This window comes from Staurois parvus, unplaced genomic scaffold (assembly GCF_062004578.1).
Source record: "Staurois parvus isolate SC_StPar_1 unplaced genomic scaffold, SC_StPar_1.0 ptg000209l, whole genome shotgun sequence".
NCBI classification, from domain to species: Eukaryota; Metazoa; Chordata; class Amphibia; order Anura; family Ranidae; genus Staurois; species Staurois parvus.
Genome location: NW_028318005.1, coordinates 4,816,184 through 4,838,252, shown reverse-complemented (window position 1 = coordinate 4,838,252; position 22,069 = coordinate 4,816,184). Strand labels below are relative to the sequence as shown.

The following is a 22,069-nucleotide window of genomic DNA, read 5'->3' as shown; positions in this document are numbered from 1 at the left end:
TTCAAACATTTTTTTCTGCCAAATGCCGCTGCTCCTGGACACACTGGTAGTGGGTTCTTTCTGCATCAAAACTCCTCTAACCTTCTATGTTTTCATGGGCACATTGGCTAACACGCAGGGGTGTTTAGCGGCCAAAAAAAAAAAAAACCCAAACGCCCCTAAGAGCAGTGTCAAAAATGTCCAGCGTGCATGTCCAATTAAATGTTTTAATTTATAGTTTTGGAAGGATTGTGAAAGGGTTGGACCTTATATCAGGCTATTATTGCTGCCTGTGGCCCCAATGGGGAGATTTATTCCTCAATTACTATTTCGGTGACACCATCATCACTATGAGAAGAAGTTAGGCAAAACATCAAACCGGAACAAAGACAGCAATATAAGGGTAGGTGTTGAGGGGCTTTTGGTTGAATCAGGTGGGTTTTGCATTCCCATACCAATTTATTAGAATGCAAGACTTGTTCAAAGCAGGTAAAATGCTGGTCAGGTAGAAGTCAACTTCAGGTTAAATAAAATGGGGCTGGATCAATTATGCCACTAAAAATCGCTTATTTCAAGGCCTGTAAAAGTTGATCCACGGGAAACTCAATTCTTTTTATTGAGCTGCTTATCAAATAAAATTTGCTTGATAAAAACTGATCTATTTATTTTACCCTTTATTGAAAGGCTGTATTTCCGGGTGTATTTAAGGTAGTGAGTAGAATTCACAGGTTTCCAATTGAATCAAATGACAAAAATGGGTGAGTTTTGGGAATCTTATGTAAAAATTTTTATAAATCGACCCTTAGGGGTTGATTTAAAAAACATTGGTTGCAGGAATGTTAGAAAAGTTCATGCAAGCTAAACAAAATGTCACCATAATTTTTCTAAGAGATTAATGCCTGGATCATCAGCTCCACCTAGTGGCCAAAATGAGGTATAGTTTTCTGAAAAACCTCAGTAAGAAAACTATACTGCATTTCAGCACTAGATGGAGCAGATGGTACAGGAATTAATGTCTCTTAAAATTACATTTGTTCAGCTTGCATGAATGCCAGTGCAATTAATATTTTATAAATAGATGACTTAGTATTTCTTGCATTTTGTTTTTTATTTTTGTATATTTGTTGCTGTAAATGTTTTAATTTTTTCACAGTTTTTTTTCATTGCTAAGTAATATAAAAAAGTAAATAATAGAGGATACGTAGGTTCATTTTGGGACCAGAACAGGTCCAGGGTAGGTGAAAGGGGCTTTCATTTGGCTGTCCCCATTGACTTCAATGCATTTAAAGTAGAAGCTCAGGTTTTTGCTAACTAGGCTTACCCTAGGTTCACACCTAAGCGTTTTCTGCTACGTTTTTCAGAAACGTAGTGCAGTCCATTTAACATGGTTTCCTATGGGACATGTTCACATCTCGCATTTTCACCTGGTTTGTTTTTTGGCAAGGGTCAGGGACTATTTTTGAATGCAAAAAGTTCCATTTGTGGTTCTATAGTCTTCAATGGAAACGCTGCAGAAAAGCATGTATTGTGTTTTTGCTGCATTTTTGCTGTATTTTTGCCATGTTTTTGATGCGTTTTGTGTTTTACATCTGCCTAGCAACAAGAAAAAAAATGCAAAATGCATCAAAAACATGGCAAAAACACAGGTGCAAAAATGCAAAATGCAACACAAACGCAATGCAGAAATGTCTCAAACGCAACCTGCATAGGTGTGAACCTACAGTAGCTTTAAATCTACTCTCACCCCCATTCTAACTCCTATTCTAACTACCCTGTGAGACTATCCTGCATGTACTTACCTATTCTCAGGGCGCTCTGGTCCGGTCACATGATCGGCTCCCAGCGGCGGCTCTCAAGGAGACTCTCAATTTCGCTCAATTCTAAGGCAGCCTTATTCACACTTCGCATAGTGAGAACACGCATGGAATCTTTGTGCGCATTTTTCACACGTCGTGCATAGAGCAGCAAATGGGCTGCCCTACTCTTAGATTGTAAGCTCCAAGGAGCAGGGCCCTCCTATCCCTCTTGTATTGAACTGTATTGTTGCTGTATTGTCTCCCGTTATATTGTAAAGCGCTGAGCAAACTGTTGGCGCTATATAAATCCTGTATAATAATAATAATAATAATAAATAATGATAATAATAATAAAGTGCAACAAACAAGCCAAAGGAGCTCCGAGAACCCTGTTCAGACGTGGAGTGTTGCATTTTTTTTTGTGCACGTTTTGGTGCATTTGCCACGCAAGAAAATATGCAGCACAATGTGCGTCACATAACCGCGTTTGGGGTGCCATTGACAATTATTGGCACTGCGCATTTGCAGCATGTTATCAAACGCGCATTTCCTGTGCACGCGTTGTGGAAACACCAGTTGTGAATGAGGCCTAATATCCATAACTCACACCATGACAAATAATTTGTTTCATTCAGAGTTAGTCACCATCCAGGGGGTGCCACTGGGAGTTCAATTACTTTATATATGTAAAATGAATAAATATAAAATATATAGAATTAATAATAGAATGTCCCATACATGCTAAACATGTATAATAAATAGATAAATAACAGGTAATCCACTAGAAGTAGCCGTATATCCGGAGAAGCTATATCAGGAACAGGTGATACAAATGCGCACAAGACTTTATTCCCAAAAGGTGCAGTAAAAAAATGGGTAGTAAACTCTCTCAATAAATAATATGACAGATGCAGAGTAGTACTGACCCCTTAACAAAGATGGCCGCCAGGCCTCCTCGTGGCTCCGGGCGGCTATGAGGTCACGCTCTGCTGTCTCGAGGAGAGAGTTTACTACCCATTTTTTACTGCACCTTTTGGGAATAAAGTCTTTAATCATACTACACTATGGGCATCGTTTTTGGAGCTAATTGATTTTCAGGATATCTCACTATTAACCACCACCACCACCAGAGGGAGGGAGCCCTGTATCCAGTACATGCACCCATTCAGCCTTAAGGGGATCTCTAGACCTGGAAGCCTTCACCGTATACCACTGAGACAGAATACCAGGATTACTCATCTGTAGATGGATGCTCACCTTCTCCACCTTCCTAAGGGCTCAGAGTGGATATCTACTACATGCGCTTAACTATAGCGCATCCGGTGAGTGCGCATTTGTATCACCTGTTCCTGATATAGCTTCTCCGGATATACGGCTACTTCTAGTGGATTACCTGTTATTTATCTATTTATTATACATGTTTAGCATGTATGGGACATTCTATTATTAATTCTATATATTTTATATTTATTAATTTTATTTAGCGCTGCACTTTTATTTAAGTACTTATGTTTTAAGGTTTGCTGAGATTACCTTGAGTGCATTAGCTGCTGTTTTTGAGCGCTCACTTTCTATTTATTTATACTTTATATATGTGCTTGCCAACACGCCGCAGTACATATCCTGACGCCAAGGGGCACCTACAGGCACAGCGACGTACCTGTACATCACTCCCTGTTTCCAGGTTTAGGGCATGTGCAGGGGAGGACTGACCATTTGGAAACTCGGGCACTGCCCGAGGGCCCGGGGTCAGTAGGGGGCCCCATGAAATGCCCCTGGTACCTTTTTCATAGGCTTTTTTGAGTTTGGGCAAGGACACAGGGGCCCCATGATCCCCTATTGCCCGGGGGCCCCATGAGTTGTCAGTCCGCCCCTGGTCATGTGTGTGCCTCTGCCCACCTACTCCCCTGCGATTTGACACAGCAGGAGTTTGTCAGCAGATCCTGGCCGAAGATTGATGGTCGGGACCTTCTGATTGGCTGTGTCACATCACAGGGGAGTAGGGAAAAATGTTTCATGGCAGGGACCTGCTGATTGGCTGTGTCACAAAGCAGGGAAAAGAAACAAATTGAGTTTAGTAGTAAAAAGCAGCACATATTACACACATTACACATTGCTAGGCACACAACCCCTTATTTGCCCCTCGATGTTAACCCCTTCTCAGCCAGCGTCATTAGTACAGTGACAGCATACATTATTAGCACTGATCACTGTGTTGGCGTCAGTCCCACAAAGTGTCAGTTAGTGTCAGATTGCCTACCGCACTATCACAGCCCAACTATAAGTTGCTGATCACCACCATTACACCATCATTTGTAGACGCTATAATTTTGGCGCAAACAAAATATACACCTATTGGAATTTTTCTTTTTACCAAAGACATGTAGCAGAATACATTTTGGCCTAAATTTATGAAGAAATTTGATTTTTTACATTTTTTATTGGCTATGTTTTATAGCAGAAAAAAAAATGTTGGGTCTTTTTTCCTTTATATAATAAAAAAAAATAAAAAACCAGTGGTGATCAAATACCACCAAAAGAAAGCTCTATTTTTGTGAAAAAAAATATAAATTTAATTTGGGTACATGTTGTATGACCATGCAATTGCCAGTTAAAGTAGCGCAGTGCTGAGTAGCAAAAAATTGCCTGGTCATAAAAGGGGTAAAATCTTCTGGTGCTTAGGTGGTTATTTTAACATCTTTCCCCAATCAGTATCAAATCTATTCCAGCTTCAGGGATTTGCTATTTATATCTGTCATTCGAAATGTAGACTTCATAGAATGTAGATCTCATCATTTCTCTCAGCCGGGGATCCCTCACCTCACCCAGCTTCGATTTAACACATCCTCCATCACCATTCCTTTAACAGTCCCCTCCACAGCTGCTGCTTTCAAACAACAATACAGTCAGCATCTATCTCCCTGCATTTGTTCCAGATTTCTTCTGTTTATGCACAGCATCCTTCCTAGACTGGCAGTACGGAGCCTCCCTGGCTTACAGAGAATCTTTTCTATCAGCTTTCATGCAAAACAGCCCTTTAAGATACCAAACTGAGAATCCTTCCCAGATTACATACAGAGCACCCCTCCCACAGGGTTCCTTTTACATATGCGGATCAACCTTTCATCAGTCAGCATCAGTCACGTTGCCTTCTCTGGCACAACATCCATCAGACAACAGCCATCATCCAGTACAGCTCACCCCAAGCCTAAGATCTAGGCACACAGCAAGGCTGGGTCCCAGCATCTTGGGCACAGGGGTACACTCAGTACCTTGGGCACAGGGGTACACTCAGCATCTAGGGCACAGGGGTACACTCAGCATCTAGGGCACAGGGGTACACTCAGCATCTAGGGCACAAGGGTACACTCAGCACCTTGGGTGCAGGGGTACACTCAGCATCTAGGGCACAGGGGTACACTCAGCACCTTGGGCACAGGGGTACACTGAGCATCTTGGGCACAGGGGTACACTGAGCACCTTGGGCACAGGGCTACACTCAGCACCTTGGGCACAGGGGTACACTGAGCACCTTAGGCACAGGGGTACACTGAGCACCTTAGGCACAGGGGTACACTGAGCACCTTGGGCTCAGGAGTACACTAAGCATTTTGGTCTCAGGAGTGCACTCAGCATCTTGGGCACAAGGGTACACTGAGCATCTTGGGCACAGGGGTAAACTCAGAATCTTGGGCACAGGGGTACACTGAGAATCTTGGGCACGGGGGTAAACTCAGAATCTTGGGCACGGGGGTATACTGAGCATCTTAGGCACAGGTGTACACTTAGCATCTTGGGCACAGGGGTACAATCAGCATCTTGGGCACAGGAGCACACTCAGCACCTTGGGCACAAGGTTACACTCAGCATCTTGGGAACAGGGGTACACTAAGTATCTTGGGCACAGGGGTACACACAGCATCTTGGGCACAGGGGTAAACTCAGCATCTTGGGCACAAGGGTACACTCAGCATCATGGGCACATTCAGTATCTTGGGCACAGGGGTACACTTAGCATCTTGGGTAGAGGAGTACACTCAGTATCTTGGGCACATGGGTACACTCATCATCTTGGGCACAGGGGTACAGTCAGCATCTTAAGCACAGGGGTACACTCAGCATCTTGGGCACAGGAGTACACTCAGCATCCTGTTCAACAGCGGCACCCTCAATGTCTTGTGCAGAATGATACCCTGAACATCATCTAGGGAGTGATGCCAATATATACAGGCACCCTTGGTATATAGGGTGGTACCCTAAGCATACATAAGCACCCTTAGTATGTAGAGTGGTATAGTGGTACCCTTAGAGGAATCTCCCACACAGTGGTACACTTATCAGCATCTTTCACATGGTGATACCATAAGCACTCTCCTCACAGTAGTACTTGAGTATACTTGAGTTCAGAGTGCTTCTCTGAACAGCATATTTTACAGATTGGTACCCTGATCAGCATCATCCACACAATGGTACCCTGATCAGCGTTCATACAGTGCTACCCTGGTTAGCATCATTCCTGCAGTGGAAACCTTTGCATCTTTCACAGAATTGTACCCTGGGCACTGTCCACAGTGGTACCCAAAGGATATAGTGGTACCCTGACCAGCATCCATCATATAGTGGTACCCTGATCAGCATCCATCATATAGTGGTACCCTGATCAGCATCCTTCACGCAGTGGTACCCTAATCAGCATCCATCACATAGTGGTACCCTGATCAGCATCCATCACATAGTGGTACCCTGATCAGCATCCTTCACGCAGTGGTACCCTGATCAGCATCCTTCACGCAGTGGTACCCTGATCAGCATCCTTCACGCAGTGGTACCCTGATCAGCATCCATCATATAGAGGTACCCTGATCAGCATCCTTCACACAGTGGTACCCTGATCAGCATCCTTCACACAGTGGTACACTGATCAGCATCCTTCACACAGTGGTACCCTGATCAGCATCCTTCACACAGTGGTACCCTGATCAGCATCCTTCATATAGCAGTATCCTGAGCAATCTCCACACTGAGGTATCTTGATTTGCCTCTTTCACACAATGGTTCCCTGAGCAGAATCCTCCACATAGGGGTACCCTTAGCAGTGCACAGTGGTATCTTGAGCGTCCTTCACATAGTGGTACCATGGTCAGCATTCTTTACACAGAGCTACCCTGAGCAGCATCCTTTACACAGCAGTATCCTGAGCATCATTCACAGAATGGTACCTGGAGAACCCTCCATACAATGGTACCCCAGGCATCCTTCACACAGTAGTATTCTCAGCAGCGTCGTCCACACAGTGGCACCCAGATCAGCATCCCTGACACAGTAGCATCCTTCATACATTGCTAATGCCCTGATCACCCTTCACTCAGTGGTACTCTACATATTATCCTTTACACAGCGGTACCCCACAATTCTCTACTGAGTGGTACCCTGATTACCCTTCATACAGTGGTACCCTGAGCACCATTCTTCACAAAGTGAACTGATCATCCTTCACATGACTGTTGACACATCATCCTCCACATAGTGGTACTCTGATCAACATCCTCCACACAGTTGTCCCTTATCAGTATCCTTCACAAAATGGTTCCCTTATCATCCTCCATACAGTGGCACCCTAATCATCTTCTACGCAGTGGTTCCCTGATCATCCTTCACACAGCTGTCACCTGGCCATCCTTCATAGACAGTGGTCTCCTGATCAGCATCCCCGACACAGTGACACTCTGACCATCCTCTCATCCTCATCCATTGACACCTTGTTTAGCATTCTTTACACAGTGCTACCCTTATTATTCTTCATACAGCACCCCCCCCCCATCATCATCCTGCACATAGCAGTGTCTTAATCATTCTCCATACAGTGGTCCCCTTATAGTCCCCGGTCATCATCCTGCACACAGTGGTCCCCAGTCATCATCCTGCACACAGTGGTCCCCTATCATCATCCCGCACACAGTGGTCCCATCATCATCATCCCACACACAGTGGTCCCCTCATCATCATCCTGCACACAGTGGTCCCCTCATCATCATCCTGCACACAGTGGTCCCCTCATCATCATCCCGCACACAGTGGTCCTCTCATCATCATCCCGCACACAGTGGTCCTCTCATCATCATCCTGCACACAGTGGTCCCCTCATCATCATCCTGCACACAGTGGTCCCCGATCATCATTCTGCACACAGTGGTCCCCTCATCATCATCCTGCACACAGTGGTCCCCTCATCATCCTGCACACAGTGGTCCCGATCACCATCCTGCACACAGTGGTCCCCGATCATCATCCTGCACACAGTGGTCCCCTCATCATCACCCTGCACACAGTGGTCCCTTCATCATCATCCTGCACACAGTGTTCCCCTGATCATCATCCCGAACACAGTGGTCCCCGATCATCATCCCGCACACAGTGGTCCCCTCATCATCATCCTGCACACAGTGGTCCCATCATCATCATCCTGCACACAGTGGTCCCTGATCATAATCCTGCACACAGTGGTCCCCGATCATCATCCTGCACACAGTGGTCCCCTCATCATCATCCTGCACACAGTGGTCCCCTCATCATCATCCTGCACACAGTGGTCCCTGATCATCATCCCGCACACAGTGGTCCCCTCATCATCATCCCGCACACAGTGGTCCCCTCATCATCATCCCGCACACAGTGGTCCCCGATCATCATCCCGCACACAGTGGTCCCCGATCATCATCCTGCACACAGTGGTCCCCTCATCATCATCCTGCACACAGTGGTCCCCTCATCATCCTGCACACAGTGGTCCCTTCATCATCATCCTGCACACAGTGGTCCCCTCATCATCATCCTGCACACAGTGGTCCCCTCATCATCCTACACACAGTGGTCCCTTCATCATCCTGCACACAGTGGTCCCCGATCATCATCCTGCACACAGTGATCTTCTCATCATCATCCTGCACACAGTGGTCCCCTCATCATCATCCTGCACACAGTGATCCTCTCATCATCCTGCACACAGTGGTCCCCAATCATCATCCTGCACACAGTGGTCCTCTCATCATCATCCTGCACACAGTGGTCCCCAATCATCATCCTGCACACAGTGATCCTCTCATCATCATCCTGCACACAGTGATCCTCTCATCATCATCCTGCACACAGTGGTCCCCTCATCATCATCCTGCACACAGTGATCCTCTCATCATCATCCTGCACACAGTGGTCCTCTCATCATCATCCTGCACACAGTGGTCCCCTCATCATCATCCTGCACACAGTGGTCCCCGATCACCATCCTGCACACAGTGGTTCCCGATCATCATCCTGCACACAGTGGTCCCCTCATCATCACCCTGCACACAGTGGTCCCTTCATCATCATCCTGCACACAGTGTTCCCCTGATCATCATCCCGAACACAGTGGTCCCCGATCATCATCCCGCACACAGTGGTCCCCTCATCATCATCCTGCACACAGTGGTCCCCTCATCATCACCCTGCACACAGTGGTCCCTTCATCATCATCCTGCACACAGTGTTCCCCTGATCATCATCCCGAACACAGTGGTCCCCGATCATCATCCCGCACACAGTGGTCCCCTCATCATCATCCTGCACACAGTGGTCCCATCATCATCATCCTGCACACAGTGGTCCCTGATCATAATCCTGCACACAGTGGTCCCCGATCATCATCCTGCACACAGTGGTCCCCTCATCATCATCCTGCACACAGTGGTCCCCTCATCATCATCCTGCACACAGTGGTCCCTGATCATCATCCCGCACACAGTGGTCCCCTCATCATCATCCCGCACACAGTGGTCCCCTCATCATCATCCCGCACACAGTGGTCCCCTCATCATAATCCTGCACACAGTGGTCCCCGATCATCATCCCGCACACAGTGGTCCCCGATCATCATCCTGCACACAGTGGTCCCCTCATCATCATCCTGCACACAGTGGTCCCCTCATCATCCTGCGCACAGTGGTCCCTTCATCATCATCCTGCACACAGTGGTCCCCTCATCATCATCCTGCACACAGTGGTCCCCTCATCATCATCCTGCACACAGTGGTCCCCTCATCATCTTGCACACAGTGGTCCCTTCATCATCATCCTGCACACAGTGGTCCCCTCATCATCCTACACACAGTGGTCCCTTCATCATCCTGCACACAGTGGTCCCCGATCATCATCCTGCACACAGTGATCTTCTCATCATCATCCTGCACACAGTGGTCCCCTCATCATCATCCTGCACACAGTGATCCTCTCATCATCCTGCACACAGTGGTCCCCAATCATCATCCTGCACACAGTGGTCCTCTCATCATCATCCTGCACACAGTGATCCTCTCATCATCATCCTGCACACAGTGGTCCCCTCATCATCATCCTGCACACAGTGGTCCTCTCATCATCATCCTGCACACAGTGGTCCTCTCATCATCATCCTGCACACAGTGGTCCCCTCATCATCATCCTGCACACAGTGATCCTCTCATCATCCTGCACACAGTGGTCCCCTCATCATCATCCTGCACACAGTGATCCTCTCATCATCCTGCACACAGTGGTCCCCAATCATCATCCTGCACACAGTGGTCCTCTCATCATCATCCTGCACACAGTGATCCTCTCATCATCATCCTGCACACAGTGGTCCCCTCATCATCATCCTGCACACAGTGGTCCTCTCATCATCATCCTGCACACAGTGGTCCTCTCATCATCATCCTGCACACAGTGGTCCCCTCATCATCATCCTGCACACAGTGGTCCCCGATCACCATCCTGCACACAGTGGTCCCCTCATCATCATCCTGCACACAGTGGTCCCCTCATCATCATCCAGCACACAGTGGTCCCCGATCATCATCCTGCACACAGTGGTCCCCTCATCATCATCCTGCACACAGTGGTCCTCGATCCTCCCCGGTGTTGGGATGGGGGGGGGTGTCAGGTATCACTGCAGACAGCTGGCTCCTCCCCTTCTCTCTGACAGCCCCTCCCCCCTCCCGGGAAGGAGCGGTGAGCGGAGCAGGCAGCAGGAAGCGGCTCTCCGTCCATCTCTCCATCCAGAGCCGTCCAGCCGCCCTCCGTCCTCCCATCCCGGACCATCCTCCGCCATGAACTTCCTCCGCCGCCGCTTGTCGGACAGCAGCTTCATCGCCAACCTTCCCAATGGCTACATGACCGACCTGCAGAGACCCGAACCCCCCCAGCCACCCCCACCCACCGGACCGGACCGGAGACCCACCGGACAAACGGCGGCCGGCTTCTTCTCCTCCATCACCAACGTGGTCAAGCAGACGGCCGCCTCTGCCGGCCTGGGGGAGCAGAGTGCGGGGGGCCCCGGGAGAAGGTCCCGAATACTGCTCATCATCGACGACCCCCATACCGACTGGTGAGTACCTTAACCCCCCATAGGTGTGCAGTCCCCCCATATGTATGACCCCCATACCGACTGGTGAGTACCTACCCCCCCATAGGTGTGCAGTCCCCCCATATGTATGACCCCCATACCGACTGGTGAGTACCTACCCCCCCATAGGTGTGCAGTCCCCCCATATGTATGACCCCCATACCGACTGGTGAGTACCTACCCCCCATAGGTGTGCAGTCCCCCCATATGTATGACCCCCATACCGACTGGTGAGTACCTACCCCCCCCATAGGTGTGCAGTCCCCCCATATGTATGACCCCCATACCGACTGGTGAGTACCTAACCCCCCCATAGGTGTGCAGTCCCCCCATATGTATGACCCCCATACCGACTGGTGAGTACCTAACCCCCCCATAGGTGTGCAGTCCCCCCATATGTATGACCCCCATACCGACTGGTGAGTACCTACCCCCCATAGGTGTGCAGTCCCCCCATATGTATGACCCCCATACCGACTGGTGAGTACCTACCCCCCCATATGTATGACCCCCATACCGACTGGTGAGTACCTACCCCCCCATATGTATGAACCCCATACCGACTGGTGAGTACCTAGCCCCCCATAGGTGTGCAATCCCCCCATAAGTATGACCCCCATACCGACTGGTGAATACCTAGCCCCCCCATATGTATGACCCCCATACCAACTGGTGAGTACCTAGCCCCCCCCCACATGTATGACCCCCATACTGACTGGTGAGTACCTCCCCAATATCTATGACCCCCATACCGACTGGTGAGTACCTACCCCGCTAGAGGTGTGCTGTCCGCCCATATGTATGACCCCCATAGCGACTGGTGAGTACCTACCCCCCCATAGGCGTGCAGTCCCCCCATAAGTATGACCCCCATACCGGCTGGTGAGTACCTACCCCCCCCCCATAGGTGTGCAGTCTCCTCATATGTATGATCCCCATACCGACTGGTGAGTACCTACCCCCCCATAGGTGTGCAGTCCCCTCATATGTATCACCCCCATACCGACTGGTGAGTACCTACCCCCCATAGGTGTGCAGTCCCCCCATAAGTATGACCCCCATACCGACTGGTGAGTACCTACCCCCCCATAGGTGTGCAGTCCCCCCATATGTATGACCCCCATACCGACTGGTGAGTACCTACCCCCCCATAGGTGTGCAGTCCCCCCATATGTATGACCCCCATACCGACTGGTGAGTACCTACCCCCCATAGGTGTGCAGTCCCCCCATATGTATGACCCCCATACCGACTGGTGAGTACCTACCCCCCATAGGTGTGCAGTCCCCCCATATGTATGACCCCCATACCGACTGGTGAGTACCTACCCCCCCATAGGTGTGCAGTCCCCCCATATGTATGACCCCCATACCGACTGGTGAGTACCTAACCCCCCCATAGGTGTGCAGTCCCCCCATATGTATGACCCCCATACCGACTGGTGAGTACCTTAACCCCCCATAGGTGTGCAGTCCCCCCATATGTATGACCCCCATACCGACTGGTGAGTACCTACCCCCCCATAGGTGTGCAGTCCCCCCATATGTATGACCCCCATACCGACTGGTGAGTACCTACCCCCCCCATAGGTGTGCAGTCCCCCCATATGTATGACCCCCATACCGACTGGTGAGTACCTACCCCCCATAGGTGTGCAGTCCCCCCATATGTATGACCCCCATACCGACTGGTGAGTACCTACCCCCCCATAGGTGTGCTATCCCCCCATATGTATGACCTCCATACCGACTGGTGAGTACCTAGCCCCCCCACATGTATGACCCCCATACCAACTGGTGAGTACCTACCCCCCATATGTATGATCCCCATACCGAGTGGTGAGTACCTAGCCCCCCCCACATGTATGACCCCCATACTGACTGGTGAGTACCTAGCCCCCCTATAGGTGTGCAATTCCCCCATATGTATGACCCCCATATCGACTGGTGAGTACCTACCCCCCTAGAGGTGTGCAATCTCCCCATATGTATGACCCCTATACCGACTGGTGAGTACCTACCCCCCCTAGAGATTTGCAATCCCCCCATATGTATGACCCCCATACTGACTGGTGAGTACCCCACCCAAATAACTATGACCCCCCCATACTGACTGGTGAGTACCTACCCCCCTAGAGGTGTGCAGTCTTCCCATATGTATGACCCCCGTACAGACTAGTGAGTACCCCCCAGTATCTATGACCCCCATACTGACTGGTGAGTACCCCCCCAATATCTATGACCCCCATACCGACTGGTGAGTACCTATCCCGCTAGAGGTGTGCTGTCCCCCCATATGAATGACCCCCATAGCGACTGGTGAGTACCCCCCAATATCTATGACTCCCATACCGACTGGTGAGTACCCCCCAATATCTATGACCCCCATACCGACTGGTGAGTACCCTCCCCCTAATATCTGTGACCCCCATACTGACTGGTGAGTACCCTTCCCCCAATATTTATGACCCCCATACCGACTGGTGAGTACCCCTCCCCAATATCTATGACCCCCATACTGACTGGTGAGTTACTACCCCCCAATATCTATGTCCCCCATACTGACTGGTGAGTACCTACTCTGGGAGAGGTGTGCAATCCCCTCATGTGTATGTCCCCCATACCGACTAGTGAGTACCCCCCCAATATCTATGACCTCCATACCGACTGGTGAGTAAGCCCTCTGGTAGAGGTGTGCAATACCCCCATATGTATGTCCCCCATACCGACTGGTGAGTACCTACCCCGCAAATATGTATGACCCCCATGGTGAGTGCCTAACAACCCCCCCATATGTATGACTCCCATGCCCACTACTGAGCACCTACCCCCCAAATATGTATGACCTCCATGGTCCATACTTACCTACACCCCATATGTATGACCCCCCATCCCAACTGCAGAGTACCTACCCCCCCCCCCCCCCGAGAAGTGTGCAATCCCCCCATATGTATGACCCTCATACCAACTGATGAGCACCTACACCCCATAACCCGGGGAGAGGTGTGCAACCCCTAATATGTATGACCCCCATCCCCCATTATATACCCATATCAGGATCCCCCAACACTGATCTCCCAATAATAGATCTATATCTGTTCAATTCCATGTTATCTTCCCCAACCAATCGGAGTCTCCTAAATATTCCAGATATGATTCCCTGTTTTCACCATAGTTACTAAGTACATTGGGTGATCCCTACACTGACACCTCCCGGGAGACATCTGTGAATTATATGAGCCCACCATCATAGGGTGTCCTGGCTGTCACCCCAATCTGCGTACCCCAAATATTCCATATATAGATGATGTGATGACCCCCATGAGTCTCCTATTATTTTATATAGGGTGTAATATCTCTAATACTGATCTGTGTACCCCAAACATTCCATGTAGATGATCTGATCTCTTCCCAATCTGTTCTTGTTTTATAAGATATCATATCTGTCAACTTGATCTGTGTACCCCAAAAATTCTACACAGGTGATCTTATCCCCCTGAGCCTCCTATTATTTCAAATAGGACATACAAGGTCTAACATTGATCTGTATACCCCAAATATTCCATATGGATGATGTGATTCCTCCACCAAGTCCCCTTTTATTTTATATAGGATGTACAATTTCTAACACTGATCTATGTACCCCAATACTGTAATCTATATAGATGTGATTTCCCTGTTGAGTCCCCTATTATTTTATATAGGATCTTGTATTATCTATCACACTAACCTGTATCCCCCAATTATTCCACATGGATGTGATTCCTCCACCAAGCCCACTATTCTTTTATATAGGATATACAATATCTAACATTGATCTGTGTACCCCAAATATTCCATATAGAGGAACTGACCTCCCTCCCAGTCCACTATTATTTTATATAGGGTGTTATATCTCTAACATATAGATGATGTAATTCTTCCATCAAGTTCCCTATTATTTTATATATAATGTACAAGGTCTAACATTGATCTGTGTACCCCAAATATTCCACATAGAGGATCTGACCTGCCACCTAGTCCCCTATTATTTTATATAGGATGCACTATCTATCACCCTGACCTGTGCCCCCCAAATATTCCATATAGATGATGTGATTCCTCCTACAGGTCCCCTATTATTTTATATAAGATGTACAATTTCTAACATTGATCTATGTACCCCAAATACTGTATTCCATATTATAGATGATGTGATTTCCCTGCTGAGTCCCCTATTTGTTTATATAGGATGTACAATGTACATTGATCCGTGAACCATATATATTCCATATAGATGATGTGATTTCTCTGCTGAGCCCCCTATTATTTTATATAGGATGTAGAATGTACATTGATCTGTGTACCATATATATTCCATATAGATGATGTGATTTCCCTACTGAGTCCTCTATTATTTTATATAGGATGTACAATGTACATTGATCCGTGAACCATATATATTCCATATAGATGATGTGATTTCTCTGCTGAGTCCCCTATTATTTTATATAGGATGTACAATGTACATTGATCTGTATACCATATATATTCCACATAGATGATGTGATTTCTCTGCTGAGTCCCCTATTATTTTTTATAGGATGTACAATGTACATTGATCTGTATACCATATATATTCCATATAGATGATGTGATTTCTCTGCTGAGCCCCCTATTATTTTATATAGGATGTACAATGTACAATTGTACAATTGTACAATGTACAATTAGGGGACTCAGCAGGGGAATCACATCATCTATAATATGGAATACAGTATTTGGGGTACATAGATCAATGTTAGAAATTGTACATCTTACATAAAATAATAGGAGACTCAGCAGAGAAATCACATCATCTATGTGGAATATATATGGTACACAGATATATCTGTGTACCATATATATTCCACATAGATGATGTGATTTCTCTGCTGAGTCTCCTATTATTTTATGTAAGATGTACAATTTCTAACATTGATCTATGTACCCCAAATACTGTATTCCATATTATAGATGATGTGATTCCCCTGCTGAGTCCCCTAATAGTTTATATAGGATGTACAATGTACATTGATCAGTGTATCATATATATATTCCACATAGATGATGTGAATCCCTTATTATTTTATATAGGATGTACTATCTATCACACTTACCTGGCTACTCCATAATTCAACATAGATGATGTGACTCCTCTGCTAAGTCACCTATTCATTTCTATAGAGTATACCATGTATAACACTTACCTGTCTCCCCCATATATTCCACATAGATAATGTGATTCCTTCACTGAATGGAGGCCTGTAGAATTCATATACATATGGCTCCAAAAAGTGAATTATGGACCCCAAATATTCCACAGAGATGTTGTGATGCCCCACTGATAAGAGAGTCCCCTAAAATGTTATATAGATCATCACGCCCATTGATTTGGGCACCCCCAAAGATCTCTGATGCAAATATATTTCTTTACAGACTAATCAATAGCTACACTAATAAATCAGATCAACTAGAATTGCATTTAAAGTATAGGATTACACAAGAACCAGAAAAATCCCTTATTAAAGTTATGATGTGTGATTTTCTAATAGTGTCAATTCAATAAACAGAAAGTGAGACCCCGAGATTATTAATGTTGTTGTAATCAGTTGAACCCCTAAAATTATATAAAGGTTATTTCCCACCTAAAATTAAATGCAGATCATTACTGTGATAAGAAGGTCTGTCCTAAACAGATGTGTAGATGATCACTGTCACTGTTATCAGCGGGTCCCCCCTAAACTATATGTATATTGTCACAGATACTGTGATCAGAGTCCCCCCTAAAATTATATGTATATTATCACACACACTGTGAATAGGGGGTCCCCCTAAAATTATATGTACATTATCACAGACACTGTGATCAGTGAGCCCCCCCAAAAAATTATATGTACATTATCACATACACTGTGATCAGTGAGACCCCCTAAAATGATATGTATATTATCACATACACTGTGATCAGTGAAAATTTAAAATTATATGTATTATTATTATTATTATTATTTATTATTCAGTATTTATAAAGCGCCGATAGTTCGCTCAGCACTGTACATTACAAAGGGGGACAGAACATGTGACAGAACAATACCAATACAATGCAAAACATGAGGGGTTCGAGGGCCCTGCTCTTTCGAACTTACAATCTAGGAGGGAGGGGATGGTGGCACAGGACGAGATAGCTGTGGGGAATGGAGTGGTAGGAAGAGTGGAGGAGGTCGGCAAGTTAGCAGGGGGTGGGGTAGGCTTCCCTGAAGAGATGGGTTTTCAGGTTGCACCTAAAGGAGAGGAGAGTAGGTGATAATCTGATGGGTTGGGGCAGGGAGTTCCAGAGGATGGGTGACACCCTGGAGAAGTCCTGGAGGCGGGCATGGAAGGAGGAGACCAGGGAACTAGAAAGAAGGAGGTCTTGTGAGGAGTGGAGTGTGCATGCTGGGCGGTACTTGGATATTAGGTCAGAGATGTAGTACGGGGCAGTATGGTGGACAGCTTTGTATGTCAGTGTTAGGATTTTGAATTTGATCCGTTGCGCAATCGGAAGGCAGTGGAGGGATTGGCAGAGGGGGGTGGAAAGGTGAATGAGTCTGGCAGCCGTATTCAGGATTGACTGAAGCGGGGATAGCCAGCGGTGAGGCAGGCCAGTGAGGAGGGAGTTGCAGTAGTCCAGTCGTGATATGATGAGGGAGTGGATGAGCTGTTTAGTGGTTTCTGGGGTTAGGAACGTGCGTATTTTGGCGATGTTGCGGAGGTGGAGTCTGCACGAGTTTGTTAAAGATTGGACTTGGGGCTGGAAGGATAGGTTGGAGTCCAGAATGACACCAAGTACTCTGGCCTGCGGGGCGGGTTTGATGGTGGCGTTGTTGGATGTGATGGAGAAGTCAATGGGGGGTGGTGTCCGGGCTGGGGGGAAGACAACAAGCTCGGTTTTGGAGAGGTTCAGTTTAAGGAAGTGGAGCGACATCCAGTCTGATATGTCGCTCAGTAGGTGTGTGATTCAGGTGGAGACCGAGGGGGTGAGGTGGGGGGTTGAGAGATAGATTTGTGTGTCGTCGGCATAGAGGTGGTAGTTGAAGCCGTGAGAGTGCATGAGTTGGGCAAAGGAGGAGGTGTAGATGGAGAAGAGAAGGGGCCCAAGGACAGAGCCTTGAGGGACCCCAACAGAGAGGGGGAGGTGGTGGCATTATAGGTAACTCTGAAAGAGCGTTGTGACAGGTAGGATCAGAGCCAGGAGAGAGCAGAATCTCTGAGGCCGAGGCCGATAATATGTATATTATCACATTCACTGTGATCAGTGAGCCCCCCCAAAAAAATGATATGTATATTATCACAGACACTGTGATCAGTGAGTCCCTCCTAAAATTATATGCATATTATCACAGACACTGTGATCAGTGAGCTGCCCAAAAAATTATATGTATATTATCACATACACTGTGATCAGTGAGGCCCCCCCAAAAAAAATGTTATGTATATTATCACAGACACTGTGATCAGTGGGCCCCCCTAAAATTATATATATATATATATATATATATATATATATATATATACCCACATATATATATATATAGGTAGGGGGTGCCCCCTAAAATTATATGTATATTATCACATACACTGTGATCAGTGAGTCCCCCCTAAAGTTATATGTATATTATTACTGTGATTAGTAGATTTCCCCTAAAATTACATGTAGTTTATCTCTGTCTTCCCTAAAATTATATGTAGATTATCCCTGTAAATGGTGGTTCTGCCCTAAAATTGTATGCAGATTATTTATTACTGTCATTGTGATCAGTGGGTCTTCCCTAAACTGATGTGCATATTATTACTGTGATTATTGGGGTTCCCCTACAATTTCATTTCATGTAGATTATTTCTGTCCCTGTGATCAGCAGGTCCCCCCTAAAACTATCTGCAGATTGTCACTGTGATCAGCAGGCCCCCCCTAAAACTATCTGCAGATTTTCACTGTGATCAGCAGGTCCCCCCTAAAACTATCTGCAGATTGTCACTGTGATTAGTGGGTTCCCCCTAAAACTACCTGTGAATTGTCACTGTGATTATTGGGTTCCCGCTAAAATTATATACAGATTATTATTATAATTAGAGGATTCACTCTAAAATTACTCTTAGGTTATTACTGTCCCCGTGATCAGTGGGTCTCCCCTATAATTATGTGCAGATTATCACTGTTATAAGTGGGTGACTCCTAAAACTATGCAGAGGTTCTGTGACTTCCCAATAAAGCCACTCCAAAATGCATTATGATGATATGATTTAGCCAGTATTTTTATGGTTGCTCTAAAATTATTATGATGTAAACTCCCACTAGTGGATTCCAATAACATAATACATAAATTATTGGATGCCTTCCATTGACTAATGGATTTCCTTTGATGTGATTTCTCCAATAAAAGCTGCATACCCCTATTCTATCATTGCCACACAGGGACTGCCGGCTTCCCCTAGTGTTATGACTTCACTTCTGTAATGATTATATGGGTGGTCCCATCAATGATCGATATGTACCCCAGATCTGATATTACTGTTATTAGTATTATTCATAAACCACAAGCATGGGTATAGAGATGCAGGCAAACATGTATACAGAATTGTAGAGAGATGGAAATCCCAGTACTGTGCAGAAGGAACAATCACCCCAAAATATATTTTATATGTTGTAAATATCTAATGAAATTTGTATATAAAATGTGATGTTTTTGCTAATGTCTGCACAGTGGAAAGATGTGTAACATTGTTTCAGTTTGAAAGTCAAACAAGTGACATTTGGTAATATTTGTATCTCTATGTTTACTGCAAACACAGCAATTTATATCTGCAGTTGTAAAAATGATAGGACATTATTCCTGATCTGCATAGTAAGTAATGTGGGATATCTACAGATTTTTGCAGTAATGAAGTATGACATCTATAAGATGGATGGGATACATGATAGAAGAAGTCTATCATACTGTATAATGCTTATGTATGGTTGGCTGTGTTGTCATGTTGTGTACAGGGTGCAGTATATTTGTTACATCCATGCATTGGATCTGTAATATTCATGCATTGTGTGTACACAGCAGTGCATTACTTATAGAGAACCTGCAGAAAAACCTACAGATAGAAAACAAACAGCTTTGGTAGAGCTTTAGGGATGAGCTGTCCTGGAATCATTTTTATTTTAGTATTGTGCAGCCTGGAGCTCTGTCAAAGTGTTTCTGCTTCAAATACTGACTTTCTCAAAGGCAGTATTTAGGCCTAGGCAAGGCCCAGCCTGGCATGTCGTAGTGCCTGGGCCTCTGGATAGGCTCCAGACATTACATAATGGGGGAGGGGCACACAGGGACCATACCTACCTTACACTCTGACCTACAATGCAAGGGCTGATATTAAAATACATCACTGGTTTGCCTAATTATTAAAGTGTTTCTAAACCATTAGTGCCACTATATCTGGTCTCCCACAGTACACAGAACATGGAAATGCAAATATTTTAGTAAATATAAACTGTTAATTACCTTTTCTGATCAGCGGTTAGAGTGGTCTTGGGACTTCTATCAGTGTTCAGCTAAGCACTGGTTAAAGCTTTGTAGGAGGAGTTTTCTTTCTGCTCTGACTGTCCTATGAGGCTGCATGACCCATGACTGCTGTCTGGATAGTGCGGATTGGCCCTGTGCTGATGACATGCACTCTGCCAAAGGGAAAAAAAAAAGCTGTAGCAATACACACCAAACTAAGCATGTGCAGAGTGACTCCTAGAACTCTGTACTATCAGCAGATGGATTGGGGATTGTGGAAGAAGGGGAGCACGCAAAACCCCTGACCTCTGTCATACCACTGATGATTGACCCTGTGCTGATCACATGCACTCTCCCAAGAAAAAAAAAAAAATCTCTCTAGCAATACACACCAAGCTGAGCATGTGCAGAAGGGCTACAGGTTCAGTTTGTCTTATCAGCGTAGACATTTGAACAAGAAGAGGGGCAGAGAAGACAGTATCAAACAGCCTTTTTACACAATGCAGAGGATTAACCCCTTAGGTTCCACAGTGAGTATAACAAGCATGCTTTACTGCATATACAGACTGATTTTACTGTTTAGTAACACTTTAATTACAGGAGGGATTTGTGAGTGTAGAGCTGAGCACAGGAGATTAAAGTGTATTTCTCTTTTGCAGCCAAATTAGGATGAAACATTTTTTATTTGTTATATGCTCCCATTAATATAGCATAACTTAAAAAAACTACCTTTAAGGGCTCATTCACATGGGCAGCTGAAGGGCAACAAAAAGCAGTCAATTGAGCAACAGCTTACCACTCCCCATGGCCACCTAACCACATCAGTGCAGCCTCTTATGGTTGTGCCCATGTCGTGGCTGCAAAAGCAAAGCAAAAAATGAAATGGCACGTCACAATCACCAGGTAGTAGAGTCACCGAATGTGAATGGGGCCACACCACAACTGTGCTGCCACTATGTGGTTGGTTGGCATTTTGAGGGTTAAAGCCAGCAGTGGGGAGGCCCCTCCTTACCGCCTGTCAAATGTCCTCTGAAAACTAACCAGAAGAGTGGCGAATAGGAACAATCCCACGAGGTGTTTTTTACTTGCTTAAGAATCTTACCAAGCTCGCCCCACTTTGAAATGTTTAGAAGGGGGTTGTGGAGTAATGATTAACAATTAGCCCTGCAAGTACTGTGCTGGCAGCTATTCATTATCAGCTGTAAACTGACTTAAAAAGAGCGGAACATTTAGAAACTGGTTTTTTTTTACTTTGTATGTTAATGGGGGATAGCTCAGTGTGTTCCCAGTCCATGTGGGGACAGAGACTCTTTGAACTTGTATTGTAATTTT

The 22,069-nt window shown here is 46.1% G+C and overlaps 1 protein-coding gene across 3 annotated transcripts in view; it reads left to right on the top strand.

Annotated features, from left to right (window-relative positions):
* The first annotated feature begins 10,754 nt into the window (after positions 1–10,754).
* Positions 10,755–22,069, top strand: part of SYN2 (synapsin II) — a 409,545-nt gene continuing 398,230 nt past the window's right edge. Inside the window, exon 1 of one of the 3 annotated variants that reach the window (XM_089678700.1) lies at positions 10,755–11,175. In XM_089678700.1, coding sequence (XP_089534826.1) covers positions 10,898–11,175 — 278 coding nt within the window. In that variant the 5' untranslated portion in view covers positions 10,755–10,897. Of the gene's footprint in view, positions 11,176–13,542; positions 13,551–22,069 lie in introns of those variants that run through there. The other 2 variants (XM_089678701.1, XM_089678702.1) reach the window with 2 other exon arrangements.